Genomic DNA, 20874 nt, shown 5'->3' with positions numbered 1-20874 from the left:
GACGGATCGTGTTTTGACGCTGGAAGAAGCGGGGTTTCTGGGCGTCCCTTCCACCCCCGCCCCGTAACTGCCTTCCAGACTCCGCCTTGTGCTATTCTCTGGTTACTGGAGTGGGTGGTGGTGTAAAGCTGAGGGAGCACCTGCTCCTTCTTTCCCTAACACCTTCCCAGTTAGAGCCGCTGGAAACCATTAGAATTCTGTTTTTGAACTGAAATGTAAAACTTGCGTTTCTGTAGTGAGAGGGTTATTTTTTAATGAAGTAGCTAGCTTTTAAATAAAGATGTTCTCATCAACGGGGATGCAAAGTTCTGGAATAGTTTTGCGTGACAGGAAGTTAATGACTTGGTCAATCTGAAGAGTAATCTTTGGCGTGGATTTTAACATTGATGGAGAAATCTATATGATGATTGCATTATAGTGTTTTTACATTATAATTTCATTGTATTCCCAAGTGGATATTAAGGTATCGCAGTGCTGTTTGGTAGACTCTTAACAGGTTTGGAGGATTTAAACCTGTTTATCGCCTTGTTTTCTTAAACGTTGAAAGTACGTTGAATTTAAAATAATGATTAATTGAATTTTTCCTTTTCCGTTGATTTTCTGAGCACAGTTTAGGTTATAAATACTACTTGGTATTCTGAACATCACAGTGAAATGGGCTAAAATGATTTTTTTTTTTTTAATCATAAGCACACAACAGGTTTGAACTGTGAAGCAGGAAGGGATCCGTTTCTGAGCTACGAAAGCTAGATTTTAAACAGGTAATTTGACATCATTGTATATGTTATTGGCTTTTGTATTATATTTGAAGATGACTTGATGCTGAATACTGTTATAAAATACTAGTGCCTGTAGTAAACGAATGGTCTAGGTTTGCTGCCCTGTTTGCCCTGCTTTTTGGAGTGCCACTTTGGTCTGTCTTCATACTTCTGTTTGAAAAGAGCCATGTCATTCGTAATTATTAGATGCTATGATAGTTTATGTAATACTTCTTAAAATGTCTTTGTCTTCACAGAGTTTCTTCATCTGCTCATTTGAGTTCAAATGTTTCCTGTAGCAACTATTTGGATAGCCTCTTGTTCCAAATTGATTTACTCTTAAGTCGTCTGGTACAACTTTTCTAATAATTGGCTGTTTTTATTTTTTATTCCCAAACTCCTCTACTTTTTGAGCTTATTATGTATACTGTTGATTGAAGTTTGTTAGTTTCAGTTGTCTAAACTTACTTTAAACTTTAGTTTCTATACATAGGGCATTTCTATACACAAATGCTGGTTACATAAAGATACCCTCTGACCAGCAGGAAGAAGTCAATGTAAGTTCACTGAGGGAAAGTTAAGAAATTGTTTGTTAAGGACAGTTTAGAAATTAATCCTCACCCTGAGGATTAGAAGAAATTTTTGTTAGAACCATTTTAGCAATAATTACTCTCTTTTTTAAAGATTTCAGAAAATTTAATTCTCCTGTTAAAATTTTAAACACAGCTTAATTCTCAAAATATGATGACTATATCCTTGCTTTCTAGGAAAGCAGACAAATCTTCAACACACTTATGCAGTAGGTTGTCATAAGAATATAGATTGGCCATTGATTTATATCTTAATTGTACTTCTTGGTATCTTTTTCTGTTAGTTGAAAGACTATAACAGAATAAGACAAGAAGAATAGAACTCAGAGGAAATGTCAGATATACGTCTGTATTTTAGAGTCTTTAGCACTGGAGTATTTGGTAAAATAAAAAGTTACAAAATCAGTCACAAATAATTCTCCTTTTAACACTTTAGCGAAGATGGATAAAATAGAATAAGAATACAAAGCAGTTGAGTTAAACTCGCTTTAAAAGACCTTGGTTTTCTCAATAGGAGATTTGGCCATTTGTTGGAAAAGAGGTAAATGTATGTGAGATTTGGAAAAAATAGAAAGTGTTCAGCATCACACTAGGGAATTTATTAAGAAGCCAGAAAAGGGTAACACGGTAACATAGCAGTACACTCATCTTACAAATTTAACTGAGTGTGTACAGTGTGTGAGTTCATGGCTACAAAGTACTAGAGATACAACAGTGAGCAAAACAGATAAAGTGCCTTACCTCAAGGAGTAAACCTACATTTTAAAGTGTCAGTGTGTAGTATACCTTAATAGTGGACACAGTCAATGCCATTTTATAAGTATTTGACAGTTTTGAGAGAACAAACAGAAAGAATGAGTAATGAGGTTTATGCAGAATTGAGTTGATAAAATAGGCAAATTGATGAGGAGGCCACGGATGCTAGCAAGGCATTTTTGGAAGTAGCGTTCTTGGGTTAAGTAAGAAAGTGAGGGGTGAATGGATTCTTGGAAAGAGAAATGATCAAGGGACAGGAGGTATTCAGCAGGGCCAAGGGGTAAGTTCAGCAGGAATGTGCAGGTGAGGCAAAACAGGATGCAAGGACTTAGGTTCAGAAAGAGGTATTTCAGAACTTTAGGATGTTGAACAAATTATCTGTCCAGAGTAGAAATAGTATTGGGATAGAGCAGACGAAATGGATGTTGTAACTGAGGTCAGAGTCTTAGAAAAATCGTCACAAATGTTCAGGTCATGGAAGCAGAGAGTGACGTGGAGAGTGAAAACCACAAGCCAGTTAAAAGTGTAAGATGTCTTGGGGTGAACAGTAGGAAATGGTACTCAAGATAGAGAGAGTGGTGCTTTTGTTGGTTAACGTGTTTAAAAGAGGAAGGTCAAGCATTGTTAAATAAGAATAGTCTGTAAATGATATTCTTTCCCCATGAATCTGAGAGACTAGGAAGAGTAACGTCTTTTAGAAAGGATTTCTAAGGAAATAGTGCTTTCAGAGTGGTTTGGGATTTTATTGAAGCCAAAGAAGTAGGAGGAATGTTTCAGAATAGATAGAGGATGTATAGGGAGTGAGTTTGTAATGGTCCAGTGGAAAGGAATCACAGGAAGAGCTGTTACCAGTAGAGAGTATGGGATGGAATGGCATTGAAGTTTGGGATTGGTTATAGGAGGATGTATAGATTTGCCTAGGGAGCTATATGTAATCAATGACAAGGAAGTGACAGATTTCAAATATAAACTGTAGAGAGGGAGAAGTTTTAACAAGCCGAATTTAATTGACTTCAGGGTTCTCATTTGCTTTTTTAGAGGGCGAGGCTATATTAAATTTTCTTGGTGTGGAAACATTCTACACAGAGTAACTGTACCTTAAGATAGACCCAGTGTAGTATTTGGTACATAGTGAGATCTAATCAAATTTGTATTGATTCAAATTGAGTGTTGTATTGCAATCTGTTCATCCTTTTCCCCCAATACCTAAAGAGCTTTTGTTTTTTTAAAAAGAGAGTAATTATGTGCTTGCTTCGGCAGCACATATACTAAAAAGAGAGTAATTATATAGAGATACCTTAAGTTCTAAAAGAATTACTGAAATTTTTAGTAAGTGTCAAGCTCAAAGAACTATGGACAAAGATCTATATGGTTTTTAGGTACAGAGAAGAAATTGAGAAATTCATCAAATGAAACTAAACAACACATGATGCCAGAAACTTATGCGTTTTCTTCTCAGTTTCCATTAAAAGTGCCTAGGATGGTTGTGTACTATGTTAAGGCTTTCAAAAGAGTATACTGGATATTTCCTTTATATAATTAGTAAAAGAAAAAGGCCAGCTAATTCGACCTTTAGAAAACTTGTGCAGATAATATGAGATACCAGCCCTGGTTATTTTGTGACTCTAAGCAAATATTAAAAAAAAAAAGTATATATATATATATGTATATATACATTCTACAGTGTTTTATTTGGATATACTTAGTTGCGTCCGGTTCTTTTCTACCCCATGGATTGTAGCCTGCCAGGCTCTTCCATCCATGGGATTCTCTAGGCAAGGATGTTGGAGTGGGTTGCCATGCCCTCCTCCAGGGAATCTTCCTGACCCAGGGATCAAATCTGCATCTCTTGTATTAGCAGGTGAATTCTTTACCCCCCTGAGCCACCAGGGAAATCCTTTATTTTGATGAGAATTTCTAAAACCTTGGTTTACAAATGTCAGTTGAGGTGTAAGATACTTCCAAAGACACTTAGGAGTCATTTAATACCATTTGAGAAATAATATCTGAATTTTAAAGATTTTAGGAAAAATAAGTTTTTCTTTTCTTGATTAATTTGTATTTTTATTTCAAAGGTAACTTTAATCAGTCATGGGTATTTTCATGGTAATTAATACTGTGATATTCTACTTAGATATCTGTAATACTTATAGTAAGATTCCTACAACAGGATTTTCTTCAGAAAGATCAGTCACTGAAAGTAGCTTATAAATTGCCATGGTATTTTGCATTTCATATCCTTGTAAGATGAGGAAACCAAATAAGACTGTCAAAAATAGCAAAATGAAACTTATAAATAATAGTTTCAACTTACTTTAGTAGGTCATAGGGTAGATGAAAGTGCTTGTTTGAAGTAAAAGAATTTTATCTCCATTCTGCTTCGCACACGATCATCCATCACTTGTGCTAATTATTTTCCAGTGGCTTCAGCTTTTCCATCTCATTGTTTTTCTATTAAACCTGCCTGGCAAAATCCCAACCTTGGACGGATTCAGTGGAATCCACTGCTTTATATCAAGGCTGATGAGCACTTCTGGGGAAAAAAATGGAAACTGCAGATTAGTGTTGTATTAGTGCTAACAGTGAATGTTCTCTGCTCTCATCTGAGCCCTTAGTGCTGCTCGTCACACTTCCCCCGTCACACTTCCCCTGCCGCTCAGACGTCTTACCCTCACATATTTACCGAGCAATCCGTTTTACTTCACGGCAATTAACAGACTCTTTCAACTTCCCACCACCAAATCTGCTAACTAGCCTGTATCCAATTCTATCCTTTCTTTCTTTCATTTCAGTGAAAGAGGTGTTCTTTTGCCTATCTAATGCTAATCATGTTTCTTAAACCCTAGATCCCAGTCGTTCCCAGTTTTTCAGAGACCACACACAGTTGCATCTTTGTCTCCCTCTATGAGTGCTATCCTGGCAAATTTTAAATGTACTCAAGATACCTCCCTCTCCCCACCCCCCCCCCCGCCGGTTATATATATATTTATCAGTTTTATTAGTATTTTTTTAAATTTTATTTTTAATTGCAAGGATAATTACAATATTGTGTTGGTTTCTGCCATACGTCAGTATGAATCAGCCATTGGTATACATATGTCTCCTCCCACCCCTCTAGGTTGTCACAGACAACCTTTACATCTTTGGGTTCCCTGCGTCATACAGAACGCATTTGAGTCAGTTCTACTGAGGTGTACAAACCTAGAGTCTATTACACAGAGTGAAGTAAGTCAGAAAGAGAAAGACATATCATATCTTAATGCGAATATATGGAATCTAGAAAGATAATACTGATGATCCTATTTGCAGGGCCCCAAAGGAAACAGACTTTTGGATACAGTGGGGGAAGGGAGAGGGTGGGATGATTTGAGAGAGTAGCATTGAAACATGTACATTACCATATGTAAGATACCTCCATTTTAAGGAATATTTCTACTTCACCTTCTCTGCCTGCTTTCCTTCATAGAATGGTGTTTTGAAAAAAATCACCTAATGACTTCCTTTAATTTTTTTCTCTTCCCCATCAATAAATGCATTTCGGTTATGGAATTGATTTTTACCAAGGTTGTCAGTAACCGCCTTGTTGCTAAATCCAGATGGACACTTCTCACTAGTTTGTTTATATGATAAAGTAATACTTGGCATTCTTATCATACCCGCCTTCTTTACACACTTCTCCCCCTTGTTGACACTTTGTTCTGGTTTTGGTTTCCCTCTTGTCTTTCTGTACCTTCTAAGTGTTCTTTTCCTTTTTTAAATATCTATGTCCTTCCAGGTTTAGTCTTCTCTTACTCTTTATCTTCTCCATGAGCCTTCTGTTCCACTTTACATTCTTTTATGAATTGATGATTTGCACATCTCTGTAGCCTAGATTTCACTTTTGAGAGATGGCTGTTTGCCCACTGGACAGATTTAATTGGGTATGCGATAGATATCTCAAATGTCTCTAAAACTGAGTTCATCTTTTTCTCTCATTAACGGAAATGTGTTTCTTTTCAAATTACTTTGAATGTATCATCATATACCCTGTTTTCAAGCTAGAAACCCAGGGGTCATCCTTTAACTCCTTTCTCCCTGCCTCATCTCCCACTTCATTATAGTCGCTAAGCCATATTGATTCTGCCATAAAAATCTTCCTCGCGTTCGTCCTCTTCTCTTACACACTTGGTGTTTTGATTATTAAAAGTCTTTCTATACAAATAATAGTTTATAATAATAATCATAACATAATCAAAAACTATATAAATTATATTAATGTGTTTACAGAATAAAATTGAGGGTAGATATCAGTAGTTTTCAAGGTGACTTTGAAGAGGTTAAAGAGGTTAACATAAGAAAGAAATGACTTACCTTTGTTTTCTACCTGTTATAGGGTGAGATAGCTACTCCCATAGAGAAATCAGCTGAATACACTGAGAATGGATCCACAGTCAATAACTTCAGTAGCTTCATGCTGATAATTTTACTTCTGTAGGAGTATGCCTTCTCAACCATTTGGTATCATTATTACTGAGTTATAAATACTCAATATCATCTTCTGTCAATCACAAATACACAAAGTTGTGTATAAACTTCGTAGACTTTATTTAGTAAATGGTCTTTAAAAATGATTTTTAAGAAATAGTTGATATATTTTCCCCAGACTAATTTTAATGTATGTTTTAAATTGTTTTAGAAACTTGTGTTCAAAGTCATTAGCTTATCACTAGCTCCTTAGGAAAAGCTCATTTTAGGAGGAATTCATCATAATGAAAAATTGAGTACAAAACATCTCTTTGAATATATTTTTAATTTATCTTAAAGTAAACTTACTTTATTATTACTCTACTGATAGAAAATGCAACATACTGTATTTTACCAAAAAATTGGTAAGAGTTTTACTTAAGTATTTTAGTAATTTCTCTTCTAATCGCCACTTTAAGATAAATTACTTTTGTAATGTTAGGTATTGTTTTCATCTCTATTGCTTATGTATTTTTTTGTGCTCCTATTCTTTAATATTACAAATTACATCAGTGCATCTTAGAAAAAGGTAGTTGTAAAATGTTTCATTTAAATGAGTCAGTTCACTGGACATACCTCTTTATGAGTATCAGTTATTTTGCAAAGTTCTTAAATAGATTTCTAGTGTAAAAAATGTTGTAAAATATTGCTGAAAATATATAAGGTAAAGAGCAAAAATCACATTCCTACCCCGTAACCAACAGCTGCTTTCATGCAAGCATTTTTTAATATAGTAAAGATATTAATTATATACTTCATATTTCTTTCAGATTTTTTTCCCAGCTTGTCATTTACTATTTATTCTCAGTATACATAGGATTCACTTGTGCATGAGTAAAATTGGTTGAACATATTCCTTTTTATTTCCACATTCCAAATTAGGAAAATCTCTATTTTTAAAGCTCATTCTTTTTTCTTGTCTTTTGACTCTTTAATCTTATTCATCTATTTTTAATCTACTGGATAGTATCTTGGTTTATGGTGTAAGGCAGTCTTTTTCATCTGAGGGGGAATTAAGCTCTAATGCTCTAAGGCATCTGTTGTTTACTATGAATTAATTCTTCTGTGTGTCTGGAATGGTACTGGGTATGTGCCATCCTTGGGAGAATTGAGAAAATAGTCACTGAAATAATTTTTCTGTGTTTTGTGTTTAATATGATGAATCCTAGTTTAGGAAGTCTGTTAAAGCTTTAAATAAACTTTTTTCATCATTGTTAACAAATTGTCCCATCAATTGAATAATCTTTTACCACTCAGTTATTGCAAAGGTTAAATGATAAACACATAAAATGTTTAGCATTAGCACTTGGCATATAGTAAACAAAATTGATGTTAGCTATAGTTAATTTTTGTCATTAAATATTTTGAATTGGGTGTATTTGAGAATTTTCTTTTTGAGTGGTGCTGATTGAACCATATAGATACTTAATGTGGTTGAATATCTTGGGTTTAGTTTTTTATTCTCTTGACCACTACAGCAACTCTTGCTTTTATTTTTCAGGTAATTTTTTTCTAACTTGTTTGTTCTTCCAGATGGTTTTTAGAATTGTTCTGTCAAATTCCAAGAATCCCAGTGGGTATTTAATTAAGTCGAAAATTCAGAAAAAATGTTTAGTCTTCTCATCAAGGGAGATAGTATGTTTTTCCACTTACTCACATTTTCTCTCGCGTTTTTTTTATAGAGTTTAATAGTGCTTCTTGTATGTGTTAAACTGAATCACTTTGCTGTATAGCAGAAATAAGCACAACATTGTAAATCAACTGTACTTCAATTTAAAAAATAATGTGTCTTTACATAGGGCAAAATTATATTATTCCTAGATAATTTTACTTTTTATCGCTATTATAAGTGATGTCATTTCCATCCAGTTAACTTTTTCCTACCTCTTTACCTTTTTGGATTGTGTCAAATAAATTGAGTAACCTCAAAGGATGCAAGCCCGCAGAAAGAGTGGATATTCCAAGGTTTTTTCCTTCCTCTCCCTATCACCTCAGCTACTTAATGCATGCTAAACAAACTATGCCTGTGGCAGCTAAATCATTTTGTGTGTGGTTGATGGTGCCTCTTTTATTTCATAAAATCAGCTTTTCTGATACTTGTTTCTATTGCTAAGCTTCATGGAATGATTTCAATATTACAGTTTATTTTTATGTGTTAAAAAGTTAGTCTTGACTTGTTTTGCAGAAGATTAATTGTAAAAGCCAGTATGGCCACAGGAGGAGGTCCTTTTGAAGAAGGTGTGAATGATCAGGATTTACCAAACTGGAGCAATGAGAGTGTTGATGACCGACTCAACAATATGGTAAGATATCTTATTATTGATGGTGTGTTGTTGGCTACTGATGTTAAAATGCCACTTTCCTCTGACTTAGCCAAGTCATCCTCATTGAAACTATGTAGACACAGTATTTCTTGCTGGCCAATATATTAAATGACCCTGGGCTATTTGGTATATTAGTTGAAGACATTTTTGTTTGCACGTAACATATCAACTTGAGTTAGCTTAAACTGAAAAGGAGATTTGTTATAAGAATATAAAGATGTTTTATGGAAAATAAGATAAAGGAATATAGCTGGGTTTTAGGAAGGGACTAGAAAAAGCAATCAGTTGTCAAGAATTATTTTTTCACTTTGCTAATTCTTTGCTTCTGAGTGTCTCTACTTAACCCAACTTTATTTTCACAGACCAGTTTTCTCTCTCGTCTGGTCCATGTGATATACTGTGGCTGCCCCTTTCTTCTAAAGTTTTCAGTTACGCTGCTGTTGTAGACTGACTAGTTATCTGTTAGTTACAATTTGAAATTTTAAAGTATGATTATCCTAACTTGTATTAGGTATGCATCTCTTTTCCAGTCAGCTGTGGCCAAGATTGGGTGGGGTAAGTAGAACAGGATTGGAGAAGGATATGGCAACCCACTCCAGTGTTCTTGCCTGGAGAATCCCATGGAGAGAGGAGCCTGGTGGGCTGCCGTCTGTGGGGTCGCACAGAGTCAGACATGACTGAAGTGACTTAGCAGCAGCAGCAGCAGTAGAACAGGAGGTTGGTAGGAACACCCACATGTGAATTGGGCTGGAAGGACAGTGTGTAGAGAAGGAAGTTTTGTTACAAAAGAGAAAAATATCCCAAAAGGTGTTAGTAAAGTAAAACTAAAACATTCTTCCAATATGGATAAGGTGGGAATTTACAGAACTTTTGAATGTGTCATGTGAATATAGCTAAGTAAATAAACATATTTTCTGGTAAAACGTTCAGTTTAGTCGCTTAGTTGTGTCAGACTTTTTGCGACCCAATGGACTGCAGCACGCCAGGCCTGCCTGTCCATCACCAACTCCCGGAGTTTACTCAAACTCATGTCCACTGAGTCGGTGATACCATCCAACCATCTCATCCTCTGTCGTCCCCTTCTCTTCCTGCCTTCAGTCTTTCCCAGCATCAGAGTCTTTTCAAATGAGTCAGCTCTTCCCATCAGGTGGCCAAAGTATTGGAGCTTCAGCTTTAGCACCAGTCCTTCCAATGAATATTCAGGACTGATTTCCTTTAGGATGGACTGGTTGGATCTCCTTGCAGTCCAAGGGACTCTCAAGAGTCTTCCCCAACACCTCAGTTCAAAAGCATCAATTCTTTGGTGCTCGGCTTTCTTTATAGTCCAACTCTCACATCCATACATGACTACTGGAAAAACCATAGCCTTGACTAGACGGACGTTTGTTGGCAAAGTAATGTCTCTGTTTTTTAATATGCTGTCTAGGTTGGTCATAACTTTTTCTTCCAAGGAGTTAGGCGTCTTTGAATTTCATGGTTGGCAGTCACCATCTACAGTGATTTTGGAGCCCCCAGAAATAAAGTTTGTTACTGTTTGCACTGTTTCCCCAGTCTTCCCCACTGTTTGCACTATTTGCCATGAAGTGATGGGACCAGATGCCATGATCTTAGTTTTCTGAATGTTGAGCTTTAACCCAACTTTTTTACTCTCGTCTTTCACTTTAATCAAGAGGCTCTTTAGTTCTTCTTTGCTTTCTGCCATATTTTTTTAATCATTTCATATCAGACTTTATCATATAGTACATTATTGTTCCCTATAGAAAATAATAATAGTTATCATCTATTGCTTACTACATGCTAGGCACTGTGCTGGATGTTTTATATATGTTATTTTAAATTGTGTTTTAAAGGTGACACTATTTTAGAGATTAGGAAACAGATTTATGAAAGTTAAATAAATTGCCTAGAATCACACAGTGGAGCATTTCTTCAGGTAACAGTAATTGCTTTAGAACACAAGTTGTTTCCTGATCTGTCTACCTATACGTGTTGATTTTAAAGGAGACCAGTGAAGGTATCTATAATTTTATTTCACCAATCAATTTATAAATAGTAAGGAACCATTTTTAAAAATGCTTCTGAAAATATTTAGACTGATGCTAGGGTTAGAGGTTGGGTATTTGTTAATGATTCATTATAGGGAAGTAGTTATTTTCTGAATAATTAAAATAATTTCAGCACAGTTTAATAAAATTTAGACTACATGTAGTAGAGGGAAAATGGGCTAATGCAGGTAAGTAATTGTCTCTAAGACTATGTATTTATGTGAAAAATGTTTTGTCATTTCTAACTTTAAGACCAAAAATTTTAAAGCATACCAAAATATTTTCCTGATTTGATAGAGGCCAGATTAACATTTGCCTTTACTTTTTTAAAGGATTGGGGCAGCCAGCAGAAGAAGGCAAATAGGTCATCAGAAAAGAATAAGAGAAAATTTGGTGTAGAAAGTGATAAAAGGGTAACTAATGATATTTCTCCGGAGTCATCGCCAGGAGTTGGAAGACGAAGAACAAAGACTTCACTGACGTTTCCACATAGTAGATACGTGACTCAGATGTCTGTTCCCGAGCAGGCAGAACTAGAAAAACTCAAACAGCGGATAAACTTCAGTGATTTAGATCAGGTTTGTAAATTATTTTACAAATCAAGTTATGACTATGGAAAGTACTTGCCATAGATAAATCATTTGTCTTAATGAAATTGAACTGTTTATTTCTTTTTCTTAGTTTCTGTGCATATGGAAAGAATGTTAATCAGTGGTGATGGTACTGTGTTCTTTGGAAGGCAACAAAGTCCTTATTTCTAAACTTGCTGAGGACAGGTTTTTCAGAACTTTATTATTACAGTGTTTGGCTGGCTTAAATGATTTTATTTTGAAACTAAAATTTGCATGCTACTAACTGGGTAAGATAGCTGTTAAGCAAAAGAGAAGATCCAGTTTAGAATATTTTATCATTGGCTAAGTGTGGAATGTGCTATTATCTCAAGTTTAGAATAAAACCGTTGTTTGTATTTATAATCACCGAAGTCAAGTTTAGAACTAAAAGCAAGTAGAAGTGAAAATGAACTCTTCACATTTTATTGTCTGATCTTTATGTGATAAAATTTCTCTAAATATGCATAAAGGTAGATTCCAGTCTGGTATGATGACGGTGATGATCATGTATCATTTAGTCACCTTTGTATCAATTATTGAACAGTTACTGTATGCCGGGCACTAAATTAAATGATTTATCAGATAGTGCTTCATGTTGACACATCTTTATGTTAATGTTTGTATTAATCAACATTGATTCATTAGGTCCAAAGCCTATGTTATATTCTGTGATCAAGTATGACTAGCAGTCTGAGTTATAAATATGGTTCATAATCCTACAACTTTATTTAGAATAGTCTTGCTCATAGCCATCATTTCAGTTGTCTCTGACAGAGTGAGGAATAGGATGTGATAATTGAATTTGGTATTTTTCTGAAAGAATTTTGTAGGTCTGAAGCTGCTCTGAGTCTTATGACAGATCTTTTATATATACCTCCTGAATCATTATCTGATGGTGAAGCTGACTTAGAACATTGGATTTTTTTTTAATTTTGAAAGATTAATGTTTGTGGGATTTGGTTTTTCTTTCATGTATAGAGAAGCATTGGAAGTGATTCTCAAGGTAGAGCAACAGCTGCTAACAACAAACGTCAGCTTAGTGAGAACCGAAAGCCCTTCAACTTTTTGCCTATGCAGATTAATACTAACAAGAGCAAAGATCCCACTGTAAGTCCTCAAAAGAGAGAAATGATTGGATCAGCACAGTGTAAAGAGTTGTTTGCTTCTGCTTTAAGTAATGACCTTTTGCAAAACTGTCAAGTCTCTGAAGAAGATGGAAGAGGAGAGCCTGCAATGGAGAGCAGCCAGGTGATAATATTTCTTTTATTATTTCATAAATCTCAGTAGAAGTGTGAAGATTTTAAAAAATATTTATACACTTAGGAATTTCAGTTAGGTAGAATTAAGGTACTTCCCAGGTTTCCCATGTGGCACTAGTGGTGACGAATCCACCTGCCAGTGCAGGAGTCATGAAGGACAAGGGTTTGATGCCTGGGTCGGAAAGATCGCCTGGAAGAGGGCATGGCAACCCATCCAGTGTTCTTGCCTGTAGAATACCTTAGACAAGAGGGGCCTGGCGGGCTATAGGCCGTAGGGTTGCGAAGAGTTGGACACGACTGAAGCGACCTTGCACGCAAAGTACTTCCTTAACTTTGGCTCATTAATCCCGTCAGGTTTATTCAAAACTGTGTAAATGTCTTTTTACAAAAATGATTGTAGAAGTGGCATAGTCAGGTGAATTAAGACTTTCTGTTCACCTGTGAAATGCTGTATTGTTAATTTTTAGTAAAGAGAAGTTGGAGTAATGTGATTAATAGATTGTTGTAGAAATTTCTTTAAATGATTATATAATTCATTTGAAAAGATAACTCTGTTTTAAAAGTATTTTAATTTTTAAAATTTATAAAGAAACACTAGAAGAATTTATATAAATAATAGTTTAATATGCAGTTTTATAAAGTGAAGTTTTCAAGTAATGTAAATTAAAACTAATTTTGAAATTAATAGAAATAGGAGTTGTTAGTATTGCCTATTAAGTTTTGATTAAATTGTAAATTTGGTTCAGATCTTTTGCATGTATGAATTCATACAATAAACCTAGCAGTATCTTTGGTTATTTGAAATTAAAATCTATAAAGTTGTTGCTGTTCAATAAATTATGCTCATTTTAACATCCTGTTTATTTTCATGTCCCCCCATCCCCCCCAATATCTCCCCTGCAGATTGTAAGCAGGCTTGTTCAGATTCGTGATTATATTACTAAAGCTAGTTCCATGAGGGAAGACCTTGTAGAGAAAAATGAAAGATCTGCTAATGTTGAGCGCCTCACTCATCTAATAGATCACCTTAAAGAACAAGAAAAGTCATATATGAAATTTCTCCAGAAAATTCTTGTAAGTTTTGAACCTTTTACATAATGTACTGAGTGATTTTTGTAGTACATCAGTGTGTACCTATGGTAATGACATTGTGATTGCCACCCCAGAGGAGTTAATATATTAAAAAAAAATCGTGCCATCCCTTGTAACATTTTATTGCCCTTTTTAATAGTTGTATGATTTATACCACTAAAATATTTCAGGCTAGAGAAAATGAGGAGGAGGATGTTCGGACTATAGATTCAGCTGTGGGATCTGGTTCTGTAGCTGAGAGCACATCGCTAAACATAGATGTGCGGTCTGAGGCTTCAGATGCCACGGTAAGCAGCTTTTTAGTAATTAAAGTGCTGGAAATGAAGATACAAACTTTCCCCTTATTTTTCACAATAATACTTTTGTAGGCATTCCTTAATGAAAAATTTGTCTCAGGGAAGAAACCCTCAAATTGTTAATGCTGTATATATTCTTTTTGAACGTGGAAATTTTAAAGTTTTCTTTATTAACATAAAAGTAGTTTTAATGGTTGATTAATAATTTCTGGTCTTCAGCTTGCGAAAACCTGGGTTTCCTCATTTGTATCGTTAAGCACAGCTTTGCTCATTTTAAGAGGCATTGGAAGAGTTAAAATTCATTTTAGATGTACTAGTCATGAGGACAGTATAATTGCTTGGCATGTCATCTTTTGGCAAAGCCTCCCAAGTTTCTCTGCCACTGAGGACCCATTTGAAGGCTGTTAGGATTTACATTTGTCAGGCTAGTGTAGAACTGAAGCCAAACCAGGCGGCGGATAAACTGAGTTGAAAATGGGATAGGTTAGCATTTACTTTGGGATTTATTTAGTGAGGAAAGTATATAAATTTTAACTTTGCAAAATGAGATGTATCAAAATACTGTCTTTTGGGAAAATAATCAGAAATTTTCAGAACTTTGAGGCAAGATTTGTAAAATGCACTTCATAAAAGGTAGTATGAAACTAGTATACTTGTAAACATTTTAATTTTAGCAACTGCACCTATAACAATGCATTAGTAAACTTGAAACCCTGTAGTCAGAAATGCCTTTCTTGTGAAAGGATAGACCATGTGTATCGTTTGTTTCTGAGGTATGTTCCCAATTTCTAGCCAGCATTAGGAATTTGAGGGTTTGTTTCCTTTCAGCATTGCCCTGCATAGTTTCTTATCTGCCTCCTTTCTCATCCTTGCCCTTCCTGATTCGAAGAGGAAACTTGTATTTTTTTTTTCTCTCCATTATTTTCACCAGGAGGTGCTCAGAGGGCTTGATCCAAACGGTTGTTGAAGAATGCAGTCTACTGTGGGAAAATTGTTTTTCTGTTTACAGTGGTGTGTGGGAATAATTTCTTTCTCACATTTCATTCTAGCAGAAATGGAAGGGTGGGGGCATGTGCATCAAGGAATTGTGTTTGAGAAGGTGGGAAGTGATGTAATTGATGACAATAGTTTATCTGCATGTGCTAGTGTTCACCAGGATGAGACTTTCTTTCATAGCATGAAGTCAGGACATTTTGAAAATCAGTAACATACAGTAAATGTTAAAATATACTTCAGTGATTGTTGTATAGCTTGGAAATTGCCTAAGAAATGATACTTATTTAGAATAAGCCAATAGTCTAGTCTATGGGAATTTAAAAGTCTAAAGTTTTATTGCCACTTGGGGAGAAGGTGGATTAATTTTCTAAATCATGGACTGGTAAATTTTTATATTTATTTACAAGGCTGGCTTGTATGTTAAACAGGATTTTGTATTAAGAAACTAATATGCTACACTATTTAATAAAGGAGGCATCTTTTAGTCTGAGAATTCGGCCGTGCATTGAGGACAAACTAGGGAATTCAGCTTCACAAGAACAGGTTTCAGACATTGACGTTACTACAAGTCCAAAAGGGGAAGGTGACAGACCTCCTCAGAATGACAGGGAGCTGAGGCCTAATAGGAAATGTAGCCGAAAACGTGGATTTCCCTCAAAGGTATACTTTATAATATTAACTTGGGAACCCTCTAAATGAGCACCTCTTTTGTTCATATTTCCTCTTCCTTATTTGCTCTTCTGTTGTTGCCATAACTTTTAAATTTGTATGTTATTAACATGGTTAGTTGTATAGTAATTTGCATTAGTAAAATGCATTGGTGAAAATCCCTTACTGTTTTTCTTCTTTTCTGCTTTCTTAGTCTCCTCTCCGTGGACTATGTGTGGTAGCTGTTTTTAATTTGCATTAACAAAGGACTTAAAACTTAATCCATTTTCCTTTTTGTTTTTGCTATTGAGAAAAAGCTCAAAATATAACACATTCTTAAACGCTGATCATTAGTTGCCTTTTGTTTCTAATATTTGTGTCTATGGATTAAAATGATATTTTAAAATCCTTTCTTATTTCCTTAGTCATTGATTAAAGAGAGAAAAAATGGACCACGCTGTTACCTTTCCTGTTTTTTTTTTTTTTTTAAGAATGAAATATTTTATAGTGTTTTTGGTTTATATTTTTCTTCCCGTTGGAAATCCCTTCCCTTTTTTTTTTTTAGGAAAATATTTTATTAGTCAGCACCTGTTTCCTAATGTTTTTGCTCCTTTTTTCTCCAGTGTTTGCTCTAAATGTTCTTTCTTTAGAAATTTTCCATGATTTGCATCAAGACATTCAGGAAGGGTTTGAAGACAACTATTTGTGTAGCTCCACTTAAAACAGTTTGAATAAAAAATAGCATTTGTAAAAGTGCTCCTATCCATTTGACAGAGTACAGTACTGTTTTAATAATTGAGTATAGATAAGACCAATTTCATATGTTTTCTTACTAGCTTACTACCTAGGATTAGTCTTTCTCTGTTATGTACATATTTTATATTTCTTGTGGCTGTTTAAAAGTGACTAAAAAAAATTAAAATGACTGAACTTAACCTCTAGTTATTTTGGTGTCCCACCCCACCTCCCCCAAGGTTTTGAAGATATGGTTTCAAACCAGCTGAGCTTCCCTGTTAGCTCAGAGGTAGAGAATGTGCCTGCCAGTGCAGGCAACAGAGGTTTGATCCCTGGATCGGGAAGATCCTCTGGAGAAGGAAATGGCAATCCACTCTGGTATTCTTGCTTGGAGAATCCCATAGACAGAGGAGCCTGGTGGACTACAGTCCAAGGAGTCGCAAAAGAGTTGGACTCGACTTAGCCACTAAACAGCAACAACATAGTGATCTTACTATAAAATGTTCAACAGAAGAGTAAAGTAGCTGCTTATTTTTAAAACTAGTAGCATTGGAGGAGAAAAGGTGAATGGGGGAAAATAGATATCATTTAGAACTTAATGTTCCTTTCTTCTGAAGTCTTTGAATAGCAACAAGCAGAACTTGAGTTGACAATTACTATAGCATAGTATCTGCTAGCTTTTTTCCTTAAGGCATTATGTTTGCTTTTAAAAGCTATTGTTCTGTTTTTAAGTTTCTTTGAATAATGACCTTATAAATGAATATGATTTTCTCTTGAACTTCTTTTTTGGAGTTTATTTTAATTTGCTTCTTTTTAATCTTTTGATTCTTAGGGCCATCGTATGGTAGTTCTGTCAGTACTCTGTTCATAAAGTGATTTCAGTTTCTTTAAAAAAAAAATCCTAATTCCCACTGACTGTCTTTATCCTTTCTCTGCTATTCAGAACCTGTTGTCCACCCCCCCACCTTCCTTCATTCCCTCTTTAACATCTTTCAAAATGTAGTATTCTGTTACAAGATTAGGGGAAAAACGTTGGTGTCTTAACGGAGGTTCCAAGCTTAAAGCAACCTTGTGAATTGCAGCTTAATAGGAAATAATTGATATTCTTGAGTTGCCTACAAGGGCAGAGTCTATTTCTTGAAATATTTTATAGACATATCATTGCATAATTTTTTAAAAAAGCCTTCCCAGAATGCTTTCATTGTTTTCCCACACTCATCTTCTCCCCACACTTAATCTCACTTCTTAGAGAATTCATAAGCTTTTCAAAATGCCATCTACCCACTTTTTGCTATCATTATTATTTTTTTTATCATTTCTGATTATTTCATGTGGGCTAGATTTGTCTCCCAAGCCAGATTATGTTTCTTCAGAGATAGTTCTCAGTACTTAAGACATAAGCTAAGGATGTAATTTGGGTAAGAAACCTTAATATTAAATTGTTTAGTAAATTCTTTAAAGTTAATCTAATTTTAAGAGATGAGGAAATTATGAATTAGATGGAGATAGTGGATTCTTGATTTTTTTTTCCTAGATGAATTTTTGTCTTAATATGTGTAATGTTTCTTTTCTTAGTTATTTACCATTGATGCTTTGTTGGACTATTTGATTAATGTCAATCTGCAGATATTTCTCTGAGTCTTTCCAATTGAAATCCGTACCTAATTGCATCTGGTTTATATTTTACCAGTGACTTTGATGAAATTGCTTCCCTTGTGGCTCAGCTGGTAAAGAATCTGCCTGCAATGCGGGAGACCTGGGTTTGAGATCTGGGTTTGATCCCTGGGTTGGGAAGATCCCCTGGAGAAGGCAAAGGCTACTCACTCCAGTATTCTGGCCTGGAGAATTCCATGGACTGTATAGACCATGGGGTTGCAAAGAGTCGGACATGACTGAGCGACTTTCCCTTTGACTTTTCGATGAAATTAATTTGGATCAAATCTGAGATGACTTGCTATCTCAGATTCATAGTTTTCTCTCACCTTTCAAATTATTTTACAAGATGTAAACAATCTTGAATTGAGCAACTAAGATGACTTTTTATAGGAATGAATGTAATGTTAACAGAGTAACTCCACTTGTGTTGGATGGGAGAGAACTGAGTAAATTGTTGATTTGAAACTGGGTTCAGTTTACTGGGAATTCTCCAGGAAATAGTAGCTTAACCAAGATGTATTATTTCTCTTCCATGTTCATGATAGATAGAGCACTGACCTGGCTTCTCTGATACATTCATCAAAAATTCTGACTGCAGTCTTCTACTTATTATTTGATCTTCATTTCTCTGAGTTCTTAATTCTGAGCCATGTGCTTTTATTGCTTGCTAAGTTACATGGTTACTCATTCTGACTCAGATTACCGATGAGTTCTCCTTGGGGAGGTAAAGAGAAGAATTTTTTGCAAAGTATTGATAAGGAATGTCACCCAGAAGGAAACTTCTCTAGAGCCATTTGTGTTCTCCTTCATTTCTCCTGGAATTAAATGTACATAGGGAAAACAGATCAGTGCATTTTTATTTTCCAAAGAGATCATTGAGCTTCTTTATTCTTCTTGGTAACTTCAGTCAGGGCCAAGGGAGGTCATTCATTTAAAGTCTATAAATAACCCCAACAAAAATTTGATAGCAATACAAATTTAAAATTGACTGTTTCTAAGCTGATAGAATTACTTTATGTAAATATTAGGTAAAATCATTACACTTTTAAGATATAAAAATTTTAAAAGGCAAATCAATGATGAAAAATACCATTATGGTATAATTTCGTGCATAATTTGACTTAAAATTTTATTGTTTCCAAGTTGCACTTAAATTTGTCTCTGATTAATTGACCATAATATTTCTGGTTGAGTTACATTTGAATGGGTTGAAGATTAATAGTTAAAATTTTATAGTTCTTTATAATTGACACTTATTCAGTCTGTTCCTCTTTTAGGCAAAATGCTATCTTTTAGGGGGAATTTCAAAGTAATTTGTGTTCTCAGACTCATCTAAAGGAGCATCTTTTAAAAGAAAAAAACATTTTTCTTTATTGTATGTTTATATGAAGTGATAGAAGTAAATTAAAGCCTTTCACATCAGACAATCAAATAAAAATGCATTTTAAAAATCAAATAAAAATTTGACAAATTTTCTCTGTTGGTTTTTTTGGGTTTAAACATCCATTCTAGGAATGGGGCAGAACATTTTTTTGGTCTGGGCTTTTTCAGGGCTACTTTTGGGGCATTAACCTGGTATAATGTGCTTCTCCTTTTCTATAAGACTTGGATCTCATTCTTTTGTGTGTGTGTGTGTGTGCACATGCGCGCACATGTGCATGTGTCTGTGTTTCTGTGTGTAGCTCCTTTTGCCTTCTTGACCGTTTTTCTTTTTGTAAGCCTCTTCCTTTATTTTCCTTTTGTTAATTCTTCATGCTAAGTCTATGCATATGGTCTTTTACCTTGAAATTACTTAATTACCTAATTCTTAACATGACAGGCTGTCTCTGTGTCATCATTTTCTTTTTTTCCCTTTCAAGTCTGTATCTAGGGTTGTATATGTAGTACAAGTTTATTATCTATGTTTGTATTTTACCATTGATAGTTGACTCATGAGCATAGATTTTAATAGATATAAGTGTTGTTGGTCTTATTTTTCAGGCCAGAGATCCTCAGCAGGAGCCTATGGAAGAGATAGAAAATTTGAAGAAACAACATGATTTATTAAAAAGGATGTTACAGCAGCAGGAGCAGCTGAGAGCTCTGCAGGGACGACAAGCTGCTCTCCTGGCCCTGCAGCATAAAGCCGAGCAAGCTATAGCTGTGATGGATGATTCTGGTATGCTGCTGTCTTAGGATGTTGTTTTTATAAGTAAGGCCCAGTAAGCAATGATAGGATTGCAAGGTAGATGCTGGTTGTTATATAATCAGATCTAGGATTGTTGCCTAGTTTAGAAACCTACATGTAAGGCTTACTCTGTCCTGTGCTTTTCTCCCGTTATGCAGAAAAGGTTGCAGAGACAGCTCCTGGCCATCATACTGCGCCAGGCAGACAGCCGGCTCGTTTGCCTCTGCATCAGAGAGCACCCATAAGAGGTAATGGGACGGGCTGTCATTCTGTTTTTGCACCTCAGATTGATAGGGTTCTTGTTGCTTTTATTTTTGTGTTTTGTACTTAATTCAGCTAGGATTGCTATACTTTGCTTGCCTGCCAAGGAAGGGTTAAAACTTTAGGTGAGGCAGTGGATAAATGTAAGCTTCTTTAGCTTCACTGTTGTATCTGTAA

General features: G+C 35.1%; 1 protein-coding gene across 23 annotated transcripts in view; it reads left to right on the top strand.

Moving 5' to 3' along the window:
• PCM1 (pericentriolar material 1) overlaps positions 1-20874 on the top strand; it is an 83876-nt gene that overhangs the window by 1312 nt on the left and 61690 nt on the right. For 12 of the 23 annotated variants that reach the window (XM_061134695.1, XM_061134700.1, XM_061134697.1 and 9 more), the window contains exons 2-10: positions 691-761; positions 8793-8910; positions 11309-11554; positions 12566-12835; positions 13750-13920; positions 14109-14225; positions 15702-15890; positions 20250-20427; positions 20595-20684. In XM_061134695.1, coding sequence (XP_060990678.1) covers positions 8815-8910; positions 11309-11554; positions 12566-12835; positions 13750-13920; positions 14109-14225; positions 15702-15890; positions 20250-20427; positions 20595-20684 — 1357 coding nt within the window. In that variant the 5' untranslated portion in view covers positions 691-761; positions 8793-8814. The remainder of the gene's footprint in view (positions 1-690; positions 762-8792; positions 8911-11308; positions 11555-12565; positions 12836-13749; positions 13921-14108; positions 14226-15701; positions 15891-20249; positions 20428-20594; positions 20685-20874) is intronic. The other 11 variants (XM_061134703.1, XM_061134713.1, XM_061134709.1 and 8 more) reach the window with 3 other exon arrangements.

Source organism: Dama dama, chromosome 32, assembly GCF_033118175.1.
Source record: "Dama dama isolate Ldn47 chromosome 32, ASM3311817v1, whole genome shotgun sequence".
In the NCBI taxonomy this organism is placed as follows: Eukaryota; Metazoa; Chordata; class Mammalia; order Artiodactyla; family Cervidae; genus Dama; species Dama dama.
This window is presented reverse-complemented; position numbering and strand designations above follow the sequence as displayed.